General features: G+C 35.5%; 1 protein-coding gene across 5 annotated transcripts in view; it reads right to left on the bottom strand.

The window, feature by feature from the left end:
• SLC7A11 (solute carrier family 7 member 11) overlaps positions 1-24,820 on the bottom strand; it is a 165,918-nt gene that overhangs the window by 72,786 nt on the left and 68,312 nt on the right. For 2 of the 5 annotated variants that reach the window (XR_003909343.1, XR_003909327.1), the window contains exon 12: positions 511-631. Coding sequence is in view for 3 of the 5 variants with exons in the window: in XM_029940899.1 (XP_029796759.1) it covers positions 17,693-17,760 (68 nt within the window). In the remaining 2 variants the exon portion in view is untranslated. Of the gene's footprint in view, positions 1-259; positions 632-8,244; positions 8,301-16,245; positions 17,761-24,820 lie in introns of those variants that run through there. The other 3 variants (XM_029940902.1, XM_029940900.1, XM_029940899.1) reach the window with 3 other exon arrangements.

The following is a 24,820-nucleotide window of genomic DNA, read 5'->3' as shown; positions in this document are numbered from 1 at the left end:
CCTGGCCAGACAAAAGATTTGAGTCTCTGCGGCTGGGCAGAAGTGGAAGCTATGTCCAGCAGTTAAGTGGAGCTTCTAACTTGCTTCATTGTTGGGGGGTGGGGGGCGGAAATATGCTCTGCCACTGGGACAGTCTGATGGCTTTGGCTCCAAACTTGGCAGAACTGCTGACCAAGCTCCACAGCCAGACAGGACCACCAGCTTGGGTCTGCATGTGGGCACCATTGCCAACAGGAACACTGTGCCAAGATCTGCACACCTGTGATATGAGCCTTGATCCCCTTTTCCATCTCTAGCAGATTTCCCTGGAGATCCTTCCCTGTGAGTCAATGCTTAAGTGGGGTTCATAGAGAGCTTCTCAGAATGCTGGTGAAAGAGGGGGTCCACTTTAGGTTTTCCTGTTCCCACTACAGAAATCAAGGCTGGGGCATGGGAGGAGACACCCTGTGTGTAGTGTTGCACTGGTCTGAGGGAAAGTAGATGCCGTCAAAATGAAATCAGTCCTCTTACCTTTCTAATGTGAGTTTTCTTGGTTTTGGTCATCCAAGGGGCTGTGTCAACCCCAGCCTCAGGTTCTCGGATCTTCACAAAGGTATCTTATCTATGGCTTCTTGCTTGCTAGCTGTTCTTTCTGTGAAGAGAACTTAAGTTGGGGACACCTATTTTATTATCTTGCTCTAATACACATTTTTCATACCTGGGTTTCCTTTATCTGAAGTTTCATTACCAGATGTTTCTCTATGCACTTATAGTGATATATTGATTTCCTTAAAAGAATAATTTGATATCATCCAGGTGTGCCTAATGATAAGAAAAGGTTAATGTAGAAAGTCTATGATTATTAGTAAAACACTTTCTCAAATTAAAGCGCTCAGATTTCAGTGAGAGAATATTGAATCAAAGAACTGAAAGGGCAGAAGAAATTGAACAATAGTTCAATTTTGTAATAGATGTTATTTATCATTTTTATTAAACTTTGTATTAGCCATGTGCTTTGCATTGACTAGGATACTCCTCACCACTCTTTATGAATAAGACAGATGACAAGTCTTATTTCCATTTTGTATTAAGAAAATGCATCCAGAATAGCTAAAATGACTTGCCTAGAGCAACACAGAAAGTCAAAGAGGTCAGAGGAGAAATTCTGATTATCAAATCACTCTTAAATTTCAGGCTATCAAATCAAACCATTTCTTAAGGATGATAGTTTTTTTTTAATTTATAAGTTAATTAGTCATTAAATATTTATTTTGTATCTGCTATATAATTAACAATAAATGCTATGACGTGGATATACAATGATTGTTCAGCCCTAGGAACTCACAGTAATTTAGCTTAGATACAGAAGAATCTGTAATAAGCTACAGGAACATACAATTTAATACAGTATGGGATTAACTGTAAAACTATGTATTGTAACTATAAATTCACTAAAGATTAAGAGTATCGGGCTTTCAATTGGTCCTTAAGCATCTGGAGAAGATGCTCAGAGGGTAGAAGTTGATTTTCAATGATGTGTGAATGTGGTTTACAATTTGAGAAGAGGCATTTATGCTATGCATACCATGCTTTCAGTTTATAAAAGAGTTAGGTCTGAGTAACTTCAAGGCAGTAAATACAGAGGAGTTGGTTGTATCATGTTCACTTACAGCAAAGTGTTTAAACTAGGAAGGTGATTTTCATCTGAAGATGGAAGTCACTAAAGGCATTTCTGAAGGGAATAATATAGTCAAAGTGACTACTGAGCAAGGTTATATCATCGGCTCTGCTAGAGTTTAAAAGGAAGAGTTTGGGATCAGCAAAAGCTAGCTGATGAGCTTTCCAATAAACAGGGATAAAGTCTAGATTAGGATTAGAGATAAAAAGGCAGATGAATTAGAAATTCGGAGAACAAAACAACAGGTGTTTGTGTCTGGTTGATTATGGAGGATGATGAAGAGGAGGAATTTTAGGGGACTCCTAACTTTCAAGCCTGAGTGAGCTGATGAATAAAGGAACATGCGACTGAAGTAGACATGTTTGGCAGTAAACTCCTGATTTCCTTTTATGCAGTCAAATGCTCTACCCCTGAGTTATACCCCCTCCTGATTTCTTTTTATGAAGGGATTGGAAATTTGAGCACATCTCCATTCATGAAGTGCTAAATTCGAGGTAGTGAGTTCCATATGTATAGAGTTCCTAATCATTAGATTATAGACAGAGTGTATCCAAAGTACTATCTGGATACAGCTCCTCATCATTAGATTGTAGAGAAGAGCTCAGGTGAGAGGAGAAGATTCAAGACACACATTCTCAATATTCTTGGGGAGGCTAATAAATATCACTTCTTTTCCCCACCTGAATTATAAATCAAGAAGTCATAAGTCAAAATTTTAAGGCAGATAAAGGCACAAAAACATTACCTTTATTGCTACAGCTAAGATAGAAGAATGTGATTTATAGCTAAGGGCAAGTAGGCTTTCTAATATTGAAGTCTAGGATTAGAAAGATTTGCCCATCCCATTGCGGGCATTGTATCATTTCCAGCCTCTTCCCGAGGATTTCTGACTCTGTAAGGGCATGGAGCGGCATGCAGAATTAATGAATGCCATCTGAGATCAGGATGGCTCCCAAGAGAGAAAAGACACAAACATAATCAGTTTTGTTTGGTTTGGTTTTTGTTTCCTTTCCAAGCTCACCAGTAAAATTAAGACACAACTCCTTTGGAATGAGGTTAAGAGTGTTTCCCTACCATGGCTCCTTCCACATGGAAGTAAATATAAGGTGTGGCGCCTGGGTGGCTCAATCGGGTAAGCGTCTGACTTTGGCTCAGGTCATGATCTCACAGTTCGTGGGTTCAAGCCCCGCGTCGGGCTCTGTGCTGACAGCTAGCTCAGAGCCTGGAGCCTGCTTCGGATTCTGTGTCCCCCTCTCTCTCTGACCCTCCCCTGCTCATGCTGTCTCTCTCTGACTCTCAAAAATAAATAAAAACATTAAAAACTTTTAAATATAAGGTAGAAGAATGAACCATCCCCTCTTCTCCCTTATCTCATCACATTTACATCTTCATAAAAATGCATCTTGAGTTCAGAAAACATCTTTTGCACTTTGTACCCATAATCTAACTCAAGCATGGTGCCTAGAAAATGTCAGTTACTGAACGCTTTTTGACTATATGAGCAAACAGAATTGGCAGTTGAAGATGATGGGAACTGATGGTTTTTCTTTGAAGAAAATGTAAAAGGGAAGAGCATAGCTTCGCAGAGCAAGCTTGCAGGAACTGAGGAGAGATGGAATGAGGCAGGAACTAAAAGAGAAAAGCACAGTGGGAAACTACTAAGACTTTGGATCTATGATGAATGTCTGTTGGGAATGATGACACAATATATTGTATCCTATGGATGCTATCCTCTATTTCTCATATTTTATTCTAGTTGGTTGGACTTGTGGTTTCAGGTATATGGGAATGAAAATATATCCAACAATAATTGCTGAATTGTCTTCTGCTCCCAGAAGCAGTTAAAAACATACTTTTCAGCCTTAAAGGTTGTGATGATATATAATATCCTATTATCTAAAACTCTTTGGGCTGCTGGAAAAAATATCAATTAAGTTATTAAAGTAAAAGAGGGACCATGATAAGGAAATAGCCATGTCTTAAAGAACTTTTTATCAGGAATGCAGTTTCACCTCAGAAGGGGCCCAAACTGGAAAGCTATCGAAAACCAGGCAACAATGTCTCTCTATTATACTATTACACTATTCTTCCAGGTACTGGCTCTGCTATACAATACTTAAATTTCTACATCTCCTCCACAAGAGAAAACGTCAGACAAGGACTTAAATCTTTTGTCGGGGTACTGTGGAAAACTGCAGGGCACATCCTAGAGCCCTCCTGGGCAGGGAAGAAAGTCAGTGCCCAATTCAATTGCTGAGTATAGTCCACAGTCCTGCCTGACTGGCAAGCCCAGCCAGAGACTCTGGACAGCCATGGAGCTCTTCCTAGTGCCCTGCTCAGGCAAAGTCAAGCCAGCAGGCTTGGCCAAATGCAGAGCATAATAACCTCTGGCCCTATCTGCCGGAGAGTCCAAACAGTGGCCCCAGACAGACTTGGACCTGAGCCAACAGTATTACCCATATAACCTGTGGTCTCTTCCAGGCACTGAGCCCAGCCCACAGCCCCACCCAATTGTGGAGCATAGCCAACAGCCCTACCCAACTCTAAGGTGCAGCTGGCGGCCATGCTTGACTAGGTACCCCAGCCAAAGGGCTTGCCAAAGAGTGGAGCACAGTCAGCAGACTGTCTGATCACAAAGCCCAGCCTCCAGTCCAGCGTGAATACAAAGTCTAGCCAATGACACCATCTGGCTGGGGAGCATAGCCTGATGAATATAGATTCAAAAATTCTCAACAAAGTACTTGCAAACCAAATTCAGCAGCATTAAAAGGATCATACATAATGACCAAATTGGATTTATTCTTGGGATGGAAAGATGGTGTATCACAAGCAAAGAAATGCCACATACCACATTAATAAAATGAAAGACAGGGGTGCCTCGGTGGCTCAGCCGTTTAAGCATCCGGCTCCAGTTCAGGTCATGATCTCATGGTTCGTGGGTTCGAGCCCCGCGTTGGGCTCTGTGCTGACTGCTAGCTCAGAGCCTGGAGCCTGTTCCAGATTCTGTATCTCCCTCTCTCTCTGACTCTCCCCTGCTCACACTATCTCTCTCTGACTCTCAAAAATAAATAAAAAACACTAAAAATTTTTTTAAATGAAAGACAAATGCCACATTAATAAAATGAAAGACAAAAATCCTAAGATCTTAATAAATGCAGAAAAAGCATTTGAAAATTGAACATCCTTTTATGATAAAAACTCTCAACAAATTGAGTATAGAAGAAGCATATCTCAGCCTAAGTCTATAACAAGATACGCCATCACTGTCCTCTTTAATGGTAAAAGGTAGAAAGCTTTTTTTAAGACCAAAAACAACTCTCACCATTCCTATTCAAATTGGTACTGGGAGTCCTAGCCAGAGTAATTAGGCAAGCAAAAGAAATGAAAGTAATCCAAATCAAAAAGGAAGAAGTAGGACACCTGGGTGTCTCAGTTGGTTAAGCATCTGACTTCAGCTTGGGTCATAATCTCAGGTTAGAGGCTGGGTTCAAGCCCCGCATCAGGCTCAGTGCTGACAGCTCAGAGCCTAGAGCCTACTTCAGATTCTATGTCTCCCTTTTTCTGCCCCTCCCCTGCTCTCACTCTGTCTCTCTCTCAAAAATAAATTAACTTTAAAAAAAGTTTTTTAAGGAAGAAATAAAAATTTCTTTGATGATGATGTTATATATTCAGCAAACTCAATACTTTGTCAAAAAACTATTAAGCCTAATAAACAAATTCAGGAAAGTTGCAGGATAGAAAACAGCACGTAAAAATCAGTTTTTTTTCCTATATACTAACAATGAATTACCTGAAAATGAAATAAAGAAAACAACCCTATTCACAATAGTACCAAATCAATACTTAAAAATAAGTTTAATCAAGGAGGTAAAAAATTTGCACACTGAAAACTATAAGACAATGATTAAAGAAACTGAAGGAGACACAAATAAATGGAAAGATATCCCATGTTTTTGGATTAGAGAAATTAACATTGTCAAATGTCCCTATGACCCAAAGCAATCTACAATCCATATCAAAATTCCATATCAAATGGAATCATATCAAATATAATCCATATCAAAATTCCAATGGCATTTTTCATAGAAATAGAAAAAAATTCTAAAATTTGTATGGAACCAGCCATAATAGATACCAAATAGCCAAAGTAATCTTGAGAAAGAAGAACAAAGCTAAGGGACAACCCTTCTTGATTTTACACCTTATTATGGAGTTTAGTAATCAGTATGGTATTGACATGAAAGCAGTCACATAGACCAATAGAACTGAATCAAGAGCCCAGAAATACATCCATGCATATATGGCCAACTAATATTTGACAAGGAAATCAGAATGCTCAATAGGGAAAGACAACCTTCAATGAATACTGCTGGGAAATCTGGATAATCACATGCAGAATAATGAAATTTGACCCCAACCCAGAACCACTCACAAAAATTAACTCGAGATGGATTAAAGACTTAAACGTAAATCTTGAAGCCATAAAACTCCTAGGAGAAAACAATAAAAAAATTTTCTTGACATTGGTCTTGGCAATAATTTTATTGCCAAAAATAAAGTAACAAAGGCATATTAAACATGTGGAGCTCCATTAAAATAAAAAATTTCTGCACAGCAAGAGCAATAATCAACAAAATGTAAAGGCAATTTGTGAAATAGGAGAAAGGATTTGTAGACCATATATTTGATAAGGGGTTAATAATCAAAATATGTAAGAAACTCCTATAAAGAGCAAAAAAATTCATTTTAAAATCTATTTTTGAAATGGGCAGAGTACCTGAATAGACATTTTCCAAAAAGATATACAAATGGCTGGTGGGTACATGAAAATGTGCTCAACATCACTCATCATCAGGGAAACACAAATCAAAACCACAATGAGATACCACCTCACACCTGTCAGGATGGCTATTTTCAAAAAGACAAGATATAACAAGTATTGGTGAGGACATGGAGAAAGGGGGTCCTTGCACACTGTTGGTAGGGATGTAAATTGGTACAGTCACTATGAAAAACAGTGTGAAGGTTCCTCACAATAAAAATAGAACTACAATATGATCCACTTCTAGTTATACATCTAACGGAGATGAAATCCAAATCTCGAAGAGATATCTACACAACCCAGTTCATTACAGCATTACTCACAATTGTTCAGATATAAAAACAACCTAACTGTCTGATGGAAAATGAATAGATAATGAAAATGTATACTTGAAATTTTCTAAGAGAGCATATCTTAAACATTATCACTGCAAAAAAAGTGGTACCTATGAGGTATTGGAGGTGATACCTAATCTTAATGTGATAATCATTTTCACAATACATACATATATCAAAACATCACATTATACATGTTAAACTGATACAATATTATTTGTTATTTATACATTAATAAATCTAGGGTGGGAACAATATCAGATAATTCCATGTTTTCCATGTAAGGGATTTTTAAAATAATCTCAAATAAGGTTAATTTCTCTAATTCTTTAAACAAAATTCCTGTTATCTCACCAGGAGAGTCACTTGTCATCCATTGTGAATTAAGAGGAGTAGAAAAAAACTAAAACTTCATTCTATTTTTATAAAATCAGAAAAAAATTAAAGTAATTTTACTGTATTGGCATTTTTCATATTAAACCATTACAGTTAAATTTTCTTCTAAAATAATAGCTCTATTTAATAATATGTCATGCTCGGTGTTTTTTTAATATTTTCATTTGGGCAAAAAATGCATTTTAGAAATTATGATTAGGTTAAAAACTATAGCACCAGAAAAATATTTCTCAAAAAAAATCACAAATTGCCCTTGAGATAAATGTTGATGAGTGTTCAACAATGAGATGAGGGAAAACATGCTAAGGATAGAAAACAATAAAATTTCTGGAAAAAAAAAAGATTTCCTTCATTTGTTGTTTATGTAATTCTTGCAAAGTATACGTCTCAAGCTTATTACGGTTTACAAACACTTTGGGCAATGTAAATTAATTAGATGAACTATAGCAATAATAAAAAGGAAGTAAATGGAAATTATTTTTTACTATTTGAAATGATTATTTTCAGAGATTTTAGGAGAGGTTAAGATCTGAAACTTTCATAAGTTTAATGTTCCTATTATAAGTGAATTTCATTTGGCTATGCTATCTCCATTATGTTGGGTAAAAGCCAAAATCTTGAACATTGACTAGTAAGTCCTCCACAATTCCTTCTCTTTTAAAGGTGAATTATGGATGTCCTCACGCTCTGGTTGCACTGGTCCTGCATTTATCTCCTTAAGCAAGCCCTATTTTTTCCGGCTCAGAGCCTTTATCACACAGTTTGCCCCGCCTGTAACACTCCTCATCCAGCCTCCACCTTCCCTGGTTAACGCGCACCCTGCCTTTAATATCATTTCAGGGTGGGTGTGTCTTTAGGAAAAGCCTTCCCCAGTGTCCCAGGACTAAAACACATTTGGGTATACTGGCTTATGGCATCTGAGGTCCTCATGTTATCAAGACATTTGAATGATTAACAGAAAAAAGTAGCTCCCCAACTTCATGATGCAGACACAATAGAACTGCTAACCATTTTCTATCTCTAGCACCCATTACCTATTATATGGCTCAGGAGGCACTTCAACTCTGACTACTTCCTTAAGCAGCAAATTCTGAAAGAAACAAAAATAATGTGAGAGTAAGAAGTAAACACAAGTTTAAGGCAGAATTCAGAAAATAAAATAATATGGTGTCTTTAGATATTAGGAAATGCAAGGCATGATGATTATAACAACATGTTTTTGCATGAAAAGGGAGACGAAAATAACTGCTTGCTTATACTTTTCTAGGGTTATACTCATTTATACTTAGTTATTTTATTATAGCTGGAGGGTATTTCAATTTTTGTAGTATTTAACCTGAATTAACAACTTTGAAATCCTGCTTCACATCTTTCAGAAATTAATAAATCTTCAAAGCTTACATTTTAAAAGGTATTGAATCCTAATTACATTTTTATTTCTGAATTCTTTCAAACATCAAACATTTTTTGAAAGAATTATCCCATGCCTGCTGGTGACCAGGTGTTCTTAAGCTTAAGACTATAAAAACAATAAGATGCCTCTGAAGACTTGATTTTCAAAGTCAGAACTCTAGGAAGTCTGCAAATATAATCTTCAGGACATGCGGAGGCAAAAGCAATAGTAGTTATCAATGGCCCACCCACCCCATCCCAGCTGACATAATGATCTCAAATCTTTGTAAGTTAGACGTAGCCTACAAATGCAAGTAGAAAACTATTAATTGTATTTCAGCAGAGACGGAAACTCCCTAGTTTAAAAAAAATTTTTTACACTTATTTATTATTGAGAGACAGAGCACAAATGGGGTAGGGGCAGAGAGAGAAAAAGGTACAGAATTCGAGCAGGCTCCAGGCTCTGAGAAAGCGGTCAGCACAGAGCCCGACACGGGGCACGAACCCACAAACCGCGAGATCATGACCTGAGCTGAAGTCAGACGCTCAACCAACTGAGCCACCCAGGTGCCCCAGAAACTCCCTACTTTTCATACATTCTGAAGTTAAGGTATTCCATAGAAATATTCTTTCCAGAGAATTTAATACATTTCTTAAATGTAGAGGTAATAAAACTGCATCTAAGGAAATCTTATCATGAAACCTAATGAATAAAAGTCATTAATTCATTCACTGAATATACTAATTAAAATTGAATACCTACTATGTTTTAGTGAAAGACAAAAAGAATCTCACACACACACACACACACACACACACACACACGCACACATTTCAAATCTAGTAAGAGAAGGAGTCAAGTCTATCGATTACATTGGTGTAATGAGTTCTACAAAAACGGTGCACCCAAGATGGTAGATTATTTTGGGATCAGTCTTGGGGAAGGTTTCTGGAAGAGTTGACTTTTGGACTCCATCTTGCATGTTGGGTAGAAATTTGCTATGTGGAAAGTGAAAGATAGGAATTGGGGAGGAAAATATAATTCCTGTAAGAATCCACAGCATGTCAGACGAAATAATAGTACCTTTTTGTTATTGTTGTTACTACTGATAAAACAATTAATATGGCTGCAGAGAATGTGGAAGTGGTGACTTGTAGCTGGAGAAAGAAGGGTGACAGATTATGTTAAACATTGTGCTATGCAGAAGAGTCTGGAATTTATTCAGCCAGAAAAATAAATAAGTAAATGTGAAACCTTGGAAGACTTTTAATATATTTGTGTTTCAGGAAAAGCATTCTAGGTAAACATGTGAAGGCTGAAGTAGAGATAGACAGGAGATGAGACTTTTGTTCAGAGGCAAGAAATAGGGGCACCTTGGTGGCTTAGTCGGTTAAGCGACTGGCTTCTGCTCAGGTCATGATCTCGCGGTTCGTAGGTTCAAGCCCTGCATTGGGCTGTGTGCTGACAACTCAGAGCCTAGAGCCTGCTTCCGATTTTGTGTCTCCTTCTCTCTCTGCCCTTTCCCTGCTTATGCTCTGCAGTTCTGTCTCTCAAAACTAAATAAACATTAAAAAAAAGAGGCAAGAAATAAGAAACTGAACTAAGACAGGTGACAAAAGAAGAGAGAAGTTGATAGATATTTCAGACCAGAGCACAGATGGACATCAGCCATGAGGAAGAAGAGTGGCTATAGTTTTTACTCTAATGTTTGTCACCACTTTCAGTTCTTAGGATAGGAAATTAATACTAAGCAATACTCCAATAAATTCACAGAATCTTGGTTGATAAGTTCAATCATTCAAACTAAAGCCTTCAATTTATTGGGATGTATACTGCTTTAAAATGTAAAAAAAAAGAAAAGCAAAACAGGACTTTTAGTATTTAAACTATAAAATGTTTATTTCATTTCCATTTAAAATGTTTTCAAGTAAAAATATGGACAAAAATACGTATATGAAGGTTGAAGCAACTAGAAGAATGACTTGAATGCATATACATAAATACAATTGAAATTAAATTCATTGCAAATGTGAGTGACATCATATTGCACCAAATTTGTTCCATACAAAACCACATGTGTCAAGATGTGTTTCCATCAGATGAAAGCACTCTTTATTTCATAGTATCTTACCACCTACATACATATCCCATAAACACCATCTGGCAGTGTAATTGCTGCACCGGACCTCTCCCCAGAGGGAAATCATTAAACTAGAGAAAAATCCATTTCACATAAGATGTCTGCATGATGGTATAGGCATCAGTGCAAGAGAACCTTAAGCAACACAACACAATTCACACATCAAAGTCCCTTTACACCTTTTATATTTTCATATCAAATATCTAAATAAATCAGTACTCCTAATATGGTTGGAATATAGATGCAGAAAAGGAATTTTGCTATTTAAGAATATATTATTATATGACACTGTGTAAAATTTGTATAAAAAATGCACAAATCCCTCTACCAAGTTTTAGCATCATAACGGCAGAGTGGAGAAACCTCACCACACATGAGGACCATTTAGGATATTGAGGCTGATTCTTCCTCAGCTGGATTTCTCTGTTTCTGTACTTTAGATCACCAAACCCTGTTCTGCTTGGTACAAGGTCATGACAAATGCGTTCCAGATTCAAGTTAAGGGATAAATTACAATTTAAGCATAGATCAAAGAGATGGCTGCCAGCACAATGATCCAGAATACCATTTCCACTGGGCTAATTGATTACATGGGTGTAAATTACTGATGCTTGCCACAGAATATCAGAGGCATTTAAATACATTCATATGCAGTACCTAATAATGTATTAATATGCACATGTCAACACACATATTTTCTATCCCTTGATAATGGAAGAAGTACACACTGTTACTAGGTCAGATTTTAACACAAAGCTAACTAAATTCATTTCCTATAAAGTAAATACAGTAAATATACATACAATAAAAAAGACACGAAAAATTCATCATGAAATGAATTCTGAGTCAGTAACTAAAATCTCTACCAGTGCATCACTACCATCTAATCCACTCTACGATAAGTAGGAAAAAAAGTTCTGTGAAATCTGGAGTCAAGTCTTTGTCAGAAAAGTAGGACAAACTTCAGTTTGCCAAGCATTCAGTACAAGAGGCCATTTGTCTTGCCTTTTTCTGACTTGTACTTATGATAAAACCACAGGTAGCTGACTTTTAGCATTAGTAAAACACAACTACATGTCTGCTCACTAATTTGGCACCGAGAGAAGACACTATATTGCATGGTACTAAGCAATGTGCTCTTAACACAACTGACACTTACATTTAATGTTAGGGTACCTTAAATGTTGAGGGTACCACTGAAAACTCATTACTATTGTATTGCAACCAACCTACAAAGAAATAAAAACTTGAGGTCCATGTCTGTGTTCAAAAGAACATTGGCCCCAAATATTCTAAAAGAGTAAGATAATATACCATTCTGTGGATGGATAGTGTCAAAAGGAGAATCTGGTTTTCAAGATGTAAAAATCAAAAAGTTTAGTTCCAGATTTACAGCATTAGTAATAATCCTAAGGGAAAACTATTAGGTAAAAAAAGAAATTCTCCAGGGAGAGGATAAAAAAATATGACTACTTAAAGTTTTGGGAGAATTCTTGTGGTTTGTGTGATAACCCTAGATATATATTATTCTTTTGCTTCCAAAGCAATTGAAAAGTGCTATACGGTAGTGTTCGAAATCATTAAAAAGTAGTTTAATGCAGATTATCTCTATTCTGTTAAAAGCATACATTCATTTTAAACAATCTCTTTTATTTCCCCAAAGTATTATTTTACTTGAATATAATATTCTTTATAATACATTAGTCAGTATATGGAAATTTGGAATGAAAGAGAAATTCCAGGGAAAAAATAAATCAGAAATCCTTTGAAATAAGATAGTTCAAACCTAAAACCAGGGAACCACATTGCATTTCCTCCAGGTGTGACTACAAATGAGCTTCTGAGCAAGTGCTAAAGGCTGTTAATTAGTAGGAGTAAGTGAGGTCTATCTTCACAATCCTCTTGTCAGTTAGATACCTCACAACCCAATCAATTATACAGATATAACATCCAAAAGCCCAATATTTTCCCTCAAGTTTCTGTGCAAAATATACTGTTGCCCAAGGCGCTCAAAATACAGCCACTTCTGCAAAAGACGTAACTGTGCATTAGTCTTTTTTGTTTGTTTCTCTAGTGTTCAGTGTGACCTTTAGAGGCCTCAAGAGGTAATTAGGACTCAGCAAGTCTTCTAACCAATAAATTAATTCGCTCGAAAGTCATACTTAAAAAAAAAAAGTCAGTAGTGTGTATGTTGAAGGAAAAACTGATATGCTCACTTTCAAACCAGGGCACCCATCTGCATGGCACTCAGATGCCTACTTCTCCACAGTTTTCTTGAGAATTTTTATCTATAAAACTGTTAAGCCTATAATTTATACCATAAATGCACCCCTCATCCAAGTAGTTGAAATACACACATGTAACAGATAACTGTTTCATATAACTATCTTCCAGTGATATTTTAAAACCAATGGTAACAAAGAGAAGAGAGGCGAGGACTCCCGGAAAGTAAACTAAGTGGTAATTTCACATGAAGGATATCTAGGTAATTGTATAAATTCAAATTAAGACTCACTCCCATCAAAAGAATATCATGTCAAAATATGACAAAACAAAGGGAATCATTGATCCATTAAAAAAAACAGGATGATTCAAAGAGATCAAGCCAATATCCCCAGGATGTTCTAAAGAAGAACATCTCACAACACGGAAAACTGGAGAACGTTCTGTGAGACCATGATTTAATTAAGCCTTTGTGAATTTGTCTCAGATCTAAATATGACCAAATATTTATTTTTAGACACTAACTAATTTGAAAATGCAACAAAAAGAAGGAAGAATTATCTTCAAAAATTGGCTGTTAAAATACCTTGTTAAGTGCATTAATAATATTACCTAGAGGTTACACTTTAGGTATTATATATATTGATATACATTTAAAATACTGCTTATGAGAAAATTAACCTAAAATACACTTTTACCTTACATGTAAACTATGTAAACAGTGGCTGTCAAGATGACTCATTATCTACTCTAATTTATATCCACCACAAGCTTCTTGCCAGTTACACATGTCATACTTCACTTCCTGACTTTGAACTGTTAGCAAAGTAAAATCCGACTCTGTAAACATCATCAGCACCAACACACAGTGTATCATGTAGGGTAAAATGAAGCAAGATTACATTTAAATAAAATCAATCTTTTACTCATTTGCATTCAAATCCCAAATTTTTCTATTTTCTTTCCTTACTAAGAAAGTTACAATGACACCCTCATTGACTGCTTTTCTATCACTCAGAACTGACACATTAAAATGTAAAAATGAACTCACTCCGTATATATATCTCGTAATATATATTGTGAGAAAGTCATTTATAGTTATATATAGATACTTCAATTAATTTAAAACTTTATTATTTAAAAACATTCTATAAATGACCTATGTTTATTTCTAATAGAAAAAATAATGGAAGTTGTTTTACCTTACTCACAAGGATAGATGCAGACTTCTTAGGGCCAGAAATGTATATAATTTTTCTGATCTCCTTCAAGAAAATTAATGCAAAAATTTTAATGCAAAATTAGGTACAGCCTTGGAAGGGGCACGTCTAAGTGAGGGCACTGAAGCTACATTCCATTAGCTACTCAGGAAATCCACCTCTCCACAACAATTAATTCCCAATATTTCTCTGACTATGCTGCCTAATAAGCTGCACCAAAATATCATCACTTATAGTCACATGCTATCTTTCATTTCCTGCTACTCTGACTTTCAGTATTCTATCTTTTCATAACCTATACCTCAATTATAAGAAATCCACTATAGATCAAAGATGCCCCCTTTCTTGGTTAGCATTGCATTCATCTACAAATAGAGATAAAATAATGAGTTTCCTGAAGACTGATTACAGTTCATAAAATATTATGTTGAGTTAAGTAATTATACTTGTGTTAACCATCTGTTTATATATCAAATAGCAACTGGGGAAACAATTTTAACAGACACATAAAATCATCCCAAAATTTGTTTTGATGCACATATTTTAGTGTTAGAGAAACCACTATGGATTGCTAATGTATCCTAAGAACCTATCCTACTTTTGTGCCAGCAGAGATGAGACAGATACAGTAGAAGCATGTGTTTGTATTTGTGATTGGCACACTTAACATTTATGTTTGGTTCTGAGTTTGCCATATTTTCTATCCCAAGTCTTTAATCTCCTAACAACAAGAACAAGGTCTACTTCTGGCTAACATTATCATTATAAATAGTCCAGTTTTCTTCATTTGATCAAAGAAAAATCTCAGGAAGATAATCCAACATTTTAAAAAATGAGTCAAAAAACATTTACTGAAATATTTATAATTCTGTAAAGAGAATCAAAGTTTTCTAAGTTTTTAAAGAAGTTTTTAAAGTTTTTAATCAAATTGCTTTAGTTTTAGAAGTCTTTACTAGATCTGTTTAATTCACATTTAAATACTTGAGACCCTATGTTCTCCAGAGTATACATTTGAAAGACAGTATATTAGTTTTTTAAATCACATTGACCACTTTTATGTTTTGTGTTATGATAAATTCATAATATGTATATAAACATTTTAATATCCCCACTGGTACAAGTATATTGCATATAATAGTTTATGTATAATTCTTTCTATATATAATTTTAAATATATGAGAAAGAAAATTTTACTTAGTATAAAAATATACATATTAGTGTATGGGTGAGTTTTCAACTAGAATTGGCTTGATGTGATACCATCTGAATAAAAATTATGACTATCAATTCCTGACTACAGAAACCTTGCATCTTTGTGATGTATCCTAACAGTAAGCAGAAGAACAACTTAATCTTCATCACTTTTTAAAAACGACTGGCTGACTTTCTGTATGGTTAAGATGGAGTGACAATAGCATTAGAAATTTATGCAAAAATCATTTTTGAAAATGATGGAAAAAATAATGAATATGTATCCTAGTTAGCTTGTACAATGTTATATTAAAACTTAAAACAAAAGATAAATAAAATGAGACCTATGTGCCACTGTAAGATATAAGCACATTATTCTCAAGAATAATCAAGAACCACACAAAGATTTATGAGATTTTATCTTTTTTTTCATTAGGGAAAAAAAAAACCTCAAGAAGTGTTTGGTTTATACATGTGGGTATAAACTATAAAAAAAAAATTAAGGAAATAAAGAAAATTTGCTTTTACCTCACAATATAGTGGGAGAGATACAGACAAATGGTTACAAGAAGCAGTGACTACAGATCAAAATTTGAAAACCATGTAGTAAGAGAAGAAGAGAGGAATTTTTATGAATTCACCTAGAGACCCAAACACAGGTTTGGCTGGAAAAAAAATTCAATCTTGGATGTGTATTAAATCTTATCAAGAGCAAAAATTGAAAGTAGTGAATTGGAATTGCCTCATATTATAATTCATCATTTATATTTTGGGCAATTGTCTATGAGCTCTATATCAGTTCTTGATGATCTTAATCAGTGTAATTCTTCCAAAAATTGTTACTTTTAAAATTAAAAGATAAACGTACTCAGGTATGACTGACTATTTAATCTTGGCTGAATGTAAACAATAGTTTATGTTTCTATCATTATTTGAGCCATATTTGAAAATTCCACAATATTTTCCAAACCTAGCATTAAACCAGCTGTCTGAAAACACACACACACACAGTTTCTCCTCTCAATGAATTTGTTATCAGTTATCTCTTTTACAAGTTGAATGATAATTAAGGTGAGGAAATTACTGACAAAGTTGAGATAAAGAAGTGGAAAATTTTTAGAAACATCAGTTGTAAAACTTATATAGCTGTGACATTCTCTTCCTCAATTTTTATGTAAATATATGCCTTTTCCTAATTAATCTGGACAGTTTTATCTGAAGAGATATTTTAACAGAATATAAAATATATAAAGGAAATGTATAAACTGTCAAAATTTATCACCATGTAAAAGTAACTGTGAAATTTAAAAAATTGTTCATAATTACTAACACTGCACATATATAGGGTTATAGGGTATTTTCTTTCTTGGTGATTTCTGTCTTTTATGGCCATTGCAGTTTGAAGATTCAAAACTGCATACATTTAGGTATGTTATCAAGGGGCAAATTACTAGTGAAACAAGTGATTGTGCTTAAGATGATTTAATACCAAACTGAGTATTGCTTTACTCTAAGAAACATGCTACATCCTTTCCTGATCAAATGGGCTGCCACGAAAACAAAGAGGCCCATGACCATGGAGCTTCCTGATAATGAGTGAAAAAATCCTAACAGGATAAGTATCAAGAATTTCTAGACATAATTCCTGGATTTTTTCTCATAAGCAGTAGCCCCTAAAAGCTCTTTTTTAATGTATTCATTAAAATTAGGCATATCACCTCTATCCTTTGTTCAAAATGCTCTGGGTATAATTCACTGCAAGATGAGTAATATCTAAGTTAGTATCTACGGGAAAGCAATACAATGCCGAGTGAAATAAATTTCTTCCTTTGCTTAGTCCATGATGATGATGCATGCCTTTTATCCACCAGAAGAACAGAAAACACTTTTCACAGTATAGTCAACCACAGTATGTAAAAATTGTCCATTATAAATCCCATTTATACAGAAAACATCTTGGTGTTCAGTTTGAAGTTCTTAGCCATATGTTATAAAGACCACTAAAGTAATTGTTCATTCTGTAGTCTTTTTTTCCTCTAACTTCATATCAGTATCAGGGATTCAAAAATCATGTGACCTCATGGAAGACTTGCATATCCACCTTCTACAACTACATTGAGTTATAACTAAATTTCTTAGAAACCAGTTTGAATACACTAAAAGATATGAATAGAAATAACTGATTCCTTTAGTCCATCACCAAAGTTTCAATCCTCTGGATTTTCATAAAATGAAGTGAAGATCCACATTTTGTTTCAGCCCTTTGGGCAGAAACAACGCCAAGCATAGATTGCCAAGATTTCAAATGCATTAATTCATAATTTATGACAATCTTCTTCTGGTACAACTTCCAGTATTATTTGTAATGTTCTGGTTATTCTGTCTACAAAGGAATAAAGAAGAGAAATTAAAAATGCACAGAAATCAGAAGTGTGTAAAAACAGCAACATGTGAATTATTTGGGGTTGAATACTGAAAATACACAACTGCCTATTTCATAGAGCACTTTCAAGAATTATTTACCTAATTAGAATCCCATCATGCTCAATTAATTTATCACTTCCACAACTTCCCATGATGGCTTCTCAGCAAGAATACATTAATATTTTGTATTCAAATAGGAACTTTAATTCATAGGCCAGGAAACTGAAAATATTTTGAGGCAATAGAACGAAGATATAAACGTTCAAAAATACACTTTGTATTTGGTTTAAAATTGGTTTGTTGTTTTAGTACCTGTGAGATTACAACCAATTCCTCAGCAAAATCAAATGACTCCTACTGTAATGCCAAGATGTCCAGTCTCAAACTTGTAAGGTATTACTGAGTGAAACATCTTATGTCTCAAGCCTTTATTACTTCATCTACAGAATGAGGGATTTGGGAGTGCAAGATCGAGGGCTAGGAGGTCCCAACACTTGCCTCTACACACACGCATGCACAGCCCCCCCCAACACACACACAAGCAAACTGAAAAAAAACAACAACAATAAATAAATGACTACAAACTGAAGAAAACAGCTCAGGAAAATTTCCAAACAACAAAGAAAGTGGAGCAAAAGTGTGGCAGAGCTCAAAAAGTGAGGATGGCTACATAGAAATGTAGAGAAAGTGTTTTACCTGTAGCACCCCATTCCCCCAGCCAGAAGCTGGAGGACTCCAACAAGTCTTATCCTGTGAATGACTGCAGCTTTTGGTTCCAAGGTCTACCATGGCTTTCAATGATGCTGGTCCCAGCTATGGGGCATCCTAGACCACCCCTCTCCTCTGCTGCTCCCTGAGGCTGGGGCTGCTGCTGAGGGGAGACTTGCCCTTGGGGGCCTTGGCTGTTGATGTACATACTCGGCCATCAAGCACTGGGTGGCACAGCACATTACCGTGCCCCAGACTAGAACTGCCACTGCTCTTTGCCCACTCCAGTCCCAGACTGGGGCTTTGTCCCGTCGTCACTCAGACAATCTCCCCTCCATTAAGCCCCAACTTAGAGTCTCTAGCTACTCTTTGGCTATCATTATTGAGACTATGCTACTGTAGCCCTGAGCCCTCCCCTCAAAACTTGCCCAGGTCAAGAATCTGAACTGTCATTGCAGAGACAGACTCTTACTGTCCTGGCCCCTGCCCCCAGGTTCCAAGTCCTGTTGCTGATTCATCATTGACAAGGGTACTGCCACTACCCAGTGTCACTCTCTTCCTGTGTCCCAAGTCACACTTTGGCTACCATTATAGGGGCTGTTCCACTAGTGCACTGAGAACCCCCATCCTAGGACTCTGAACTGTCATTGCCAAGATGGGTATTTGCTGCTCTGACCCTTGTCCTATGGGTTCCAGGTACAGTGCTGACCTGTCATTGCTAGGGGCACTGCTACTACTCTGGGCCCTACCCATCAAACATCAAGGTGGAGCTCTGACCCATTACTGTTGGGACAAGACTACTCCTGCCCTTAACCCTGTGCTCCAGGTCTCAGGTTGCAGCTCTGAAATATCACTGCCAGGGCAGTGTTGCCACTGCTCTGTGCCCAGATACCTGGGTCCCAACACATACCTTTAACAAACCACTATCAGAGCTATGCTGTTGCTACATGAGTGCACTGATGCCAGAGTTGAGACTTTCATCCACATCCTCAGGCTATGCCACTATTGCACTTTGTCCCCCTGGGCCCAAGCCACCACCATACTTGGTTATTCCAGGACTCTTGCTACTGCTGCATTCCCTCCAATCAACAGGAGCCATGGTGGTGAACTTCTGAGACCCAGGCACCATTTGCATGGGATACCTGCAGACCACACTCTAGACATCAGTGCTACAGCCGCAGCACACACACCTGTGCCTCAGGCTCCAGGCACTGTGGTCTTATCTGAGAGCGCCAGCCCCAGTGCCACTCTGGAGGCTCTGAGTGCTAGCATGTCAGACCAGGTTCCACGGAGGGACTCCTAGCTAGAATTTCCTTACATGGGCAAAAAATTCCAATAAGGCTATCAGCAGATTTCTTAGCAAAACCATGCAGGCCAGGAGAGAAGGGGATGATATATTCAAAGTTCTCAAAGGGGAACAAACAAAACAAAACAAAACAAAACTTCCATTAACCAAGAATAAGCTGTCATTCAGAAATAAAGAAAAGTAAAGATATTACCAAACAAAAGCTGGTGGAATTTACACCCAATAGAGCTGGCTGTAAGAAATGCTAACAAGGGTTCTTCAAGATTAAAAAAATAATAATAATAAGTAACATGAAGACATAAGAAAATATAAAATTCACCAGGGAAGGTAAATATATAGTTAAATTGAAAATACTCTTTTATTGTAATGGTACTGTGTGAGTGACTTTGAGATCTGCCATATGGGTTAAGAGACAAAATTGCTGAAAGTAACTATAGGTACAGTATTTTAATGGATACAGAATATAAAAAGATTGGGACATCAAAATAAATTATGTGTGAGGGGCAAGTAAATGGGTAAAACTCTGCAATTGAAGTTAGGTTGTTATCAGCGTAAGATAGATGGCTATAAATATCAGATGTATTATGAAAGCATCATAGTAACCATAGAGTAAAAACCTATAACAGATACACAAATGGTAAAGAGAAAAGAATCAAAACAAATCACTACAACCACTACAAAAATATCATCAACTCATAAAGAAAACAAGCGAGAGGAAGAAATAAACAGAGCAACTACAAAACAATCAGAAAACAATTAACAAAATGCCAGTAGTAAGTTTTTATTGATCAACAATTACTTTAAATGTAAATGGTTTAATCTCCAATTAAAAGACAGAGTGTGGCTAAATGGATTTAAAAAAAACCAAACTTTGTCTACATGCTACTTCTAAGAGACATACTTAAGCATAAGGGGATTCATATGCTGGAAGTAAAGAGATGAAAAAAGATAATTTAAGCAAACGGGAACCAAAAGAGAGCAGGAGTAGCTCTGCTGGTATCAGACAAACTAGAACTTAAGCTAAAAATGGTAAATAGAAACAAAAAAATAATTACATAATGATAAAAGGATCAATTCATCAAAAAGATACAGCTATTTTAATCATATATGTATCCAAAACTGGAGCACCTAAATATATTATGCAACTATTAAAAGAGCAATAGACAGCATTAGTAGGGAAATTCACTACTCCAGCTTCAACAATAGATAGATTATCTAGACAGAAAATTAATAAGGAAATAATGGATTTGAATGATACTTTAGACCAAATGGACCTAACATCTATATAACATTCCATCCAACAGTAGCAAACTGTACATTCTTTTCAAGGACATACAGAACATTCTTTAGGATAGATCACATGATAGGTCGCAACTGTTAGCAAATTTAAGAGTATTGAAATTATACCAACTATCTTTTTAACCACAATGGTATGATGATAAAATCACTAACAAGTGATAAAAAAAATCATAAATATGTAGAGATTCTCCCAAACAAACAATAGGTCAAAAAAGAGATCAAAAAGGAAATCAAGAAACACAGTGAAATTAACTAAGAAGAGGACTCAAACATTAAAATCAGAAAGAAAGAAGGGATATTATAATTGATACCATAGAAATACAAAGAATTATGAGTGACTTCTATGAACCATTATATGTCAACAAATTGAATAGCCTAGAATAAGTTTCTAGAAACATATGACCTCCTAAGATTAAACCATGAAGTAAAAAAATCTAAACAAACCAATATCAAGTAAGGAGATTGTGTCACTAATAAAAATCCTCCCAACATAGAAAAGGCTAGAAATAGATGTTATTATTGGTAAATTCTGCCAAACATTTAAAGAAATATTAACACCAACCCTTCTCAAACTGTTTCAAAAAATTCAAAAGGAAGGAACACTTCCAAATTCATTTTATGAGGCCAGCATATGCTGACATCACAATCAGACAAATATATTATAAGAAAAGAATACCATAGACCAATATTCCTGATGAATACAGATGCATACATTTTCAACAAATATTAGCAAATAAAAATCAACAATCTAATAAAAGGGTCATTTACCTATCGTCAAGTAGGACTTATTTCTGGGATGCAAGGATGCATTAAACCTAGTGTTGGTAATCCTAACCAGAGCAATTAAGCAAAAACGAGAAATAAAAGGCACTCATATCAGAAAGATATTAAATGGCCTCTGTTCACAGATGGGTGATCTCATATACAGAAAACCCTAAGCACTCCATTAAAAATATGCTATAACTAATACATGAATTCAGTAAAATTGCAGGATACAAAACCAACATATAGAAATCAGTTGCATTTCTATACAGTAATAACAACTAATCTGAAAGAGAAATTAAGAAAACAATTCCATTTACAATTACATCAAAAACAATAACATATATTAGAAATAAATTTAACCAAGGAGTGAAAGACCTCCTTTAGAGGTCTTAGAAGACATTGATGAAAGAGATTGAAGAAGGTACAAATAAATGGAAAGATATCTTGTGTTCCTATATTGGAAGAACTAGTATTGTAAAAATGTCTACATGACCCAAAGTAATCTACAGATTTAATATAATCCCAATCAAAATTCCAAAAGGCATTTTTCATAGAAATAGGAAAAAAAACTGTCCTAAAATTTGTTTGGAATCACAAAAGTCCCTGGATAGCCAAAGAAATCCTGAAAGAGAAGAACTAAACTGGAGGCATCAAAATACTTGATTTCAACCATACTACAAGGTAAGAGTAATCAAAACAGTATAGTCCTGGCATAAAAAGAGGCACATAGGTCAAGGGAACAGAATAAAGAGCCTATACATAAATCCCCACATGTATAGTAAACTAAGTTTTGACAGAATGCCTAGAACACACAAAGGAGAAAGGACAGTCTCTTTAGTGAATGGTTCTAGGAAAATTGGGTATCCACATGCAAAAGAATGAAACCTTAGCTTGGACTGCTACATTACACCATTCACAAAATCTAACTCAAAATGGATCAAAGATTTAACTATAAGACCTAAGATCATAAAATTCCTAGAAGAAAACATAGGGAAAAAGATCCTTGACATTGGTCCAGGCAATGATAAGTCACTAAAAGTACAGGCAACAAAAACTAAAACAAATATGGCAATGCTAAACTAGACAACTCTGCACAACAAAGGAAACAATCAAGTTGGAAAGACAACCTACTGAATGGGAGAAAATGTTCACAAGTCATCTGATAAGGGACTATTATCCAAAATAAAGAATTCCTACAACTCATTAGCAAAAAAGAAAATAATCTAAATAAAAACCTGAATAGACATTTTTTTCAAATGTCATACAAAGACATAGGAGTGGGCAACAGGTAAATGAAAAGGTGTTTAACATCAGTAATCACCAGGGAAATTCAGATCAAAACCATAATGTGATATTACCTTACACTTGTTAGGATGACTTTTTTCAGAAAAACAAGGGATAGCAAATATTGGTGGGGATGTAAAAAAAAGGGAATCCTTATACACTATTGGTGGGAATGTAAATTGTTATAACCACTATGAAAAACATAATGGCAGTTCCTCAAAAAAGTAAGAATTGAACTACCCAGGAACCAGCAATCCTATTCCTGGTTATGTGTGAAAGGAATTGAAGTCAATATCTCAAAGGAATATCTGCATGCCTATGTTAATTGCAGCATTATTCACAATAGCCAATATATGGAAACAAGCGTTCATCAACATAAAAATGGATAAGAAGATGTGATTACACACACACACACACACACACACACACACACGGATATATTCAGCCATGAGAAAGAAGGAAATCCTGCCATTTGCAACAACATTATGCTAAGTGGTATAAGTCAGAGAGAGAAAAACAAATACTCTATAATATCACTTATATTATGGAATCTAAAAAAAGGAACTTGTCAAAATAAACAGTAGAAGGATAGTTGCCAGGGTCTAGGGGGTCAAGGAATTGGAGAGATATTATTTAAGAGTACAAACTTAGTTATGGAGACCTAATGCACAACATAGTGATTATAGTCAATAGCACTGTATTGTAAAAATTGCTAAGAGATTAAATATGAACTGTTCTCAACAACAAAAAGAAATGATAAAGATATGACACAATAAAAGGTGTTAACTAATAGCAGTGTGGTAATATTACAATACATAAATGTGTCAAACCAACACATTATATACCTTAAATTTATACAATGTCATAATGTCAATTAAAACAATAAAAAATAATTTAACTATGAAAAGAAGGGGCTTAGACTAGAAAGTAGTTCTCAAAGTATAATCACTGGACTGGGATCATTAGCATAGCCTGATATACCAGAAATGCAACTTTTCAAAGCCCTATTCCAGATCTACTAAATTGGAAACTGAGGTGGGGTCCAGAAATCTGTGATCCTACTAGACACTAAAATATAGAAACCAGTGGGCTGGATGATCTCTCAGGTTGTTTTATCTTGGCAATTCTAGAACTCAGCAATGCTAGTTTCCCAGCGTGTTAGTTCTTGTTCATCTCTTATCTTTGTAATCAAACCCTAAAGAACCTCTTCAAACTGTAACTGATGCTGGAAGCTCTAGTACCTTATCTTCCTCAGAGTTTCAGACTCATATCGTCTCTGATCCAGACATGCAATCTTTCTCCTCTTTCATGCCTTGTCTAGTAATAATCCCTTCCAAGCAGTATTTCAAGTCACTACAAATGTATATTTTTATTCTTTGCTTTATAATAGTGTTCCCCAAAGTTGTTTTTCTCCACATACTAATTTTTATAATATACATTAATTACAAAGAACCCAGCACAGTTCTGGCAAATGGTAAACTCCATGTAAATTTTTCTTGCATAAATTACATTTGTTAACACCCCATTTTACACTGAGATGTATGTGGAACACAAGGGAGTGCTCAAAAGTAATAAAAGTCCATGTTTACAGAAAAGGGAAATGGTAAAATCACCCAAGAAAAATAGATTGTGGAAAACTAAGTGTCCATCAATAGAA

This window comes from Suricata suricatta, chromosome 1 (genome assembly GCF_006229205.1).
Source record: "Suricata suricatta isolate VVHF042 chromosome 1, meerkat_22Aug2017_6uvM2_HiC, whole genome shotgun sequence".
In the NCBI taxonomy this organism is placed as follows: Eukaryota; Metazoa; Chordata; class Mammalia; order Carnivora; family Herpestidae; genus Suricata; species Suricata suricatta.
Note: the sequence above shows the minus strand (reverse complement) of the source record. Positions and strands in the feature narration are given on the sequence as shown.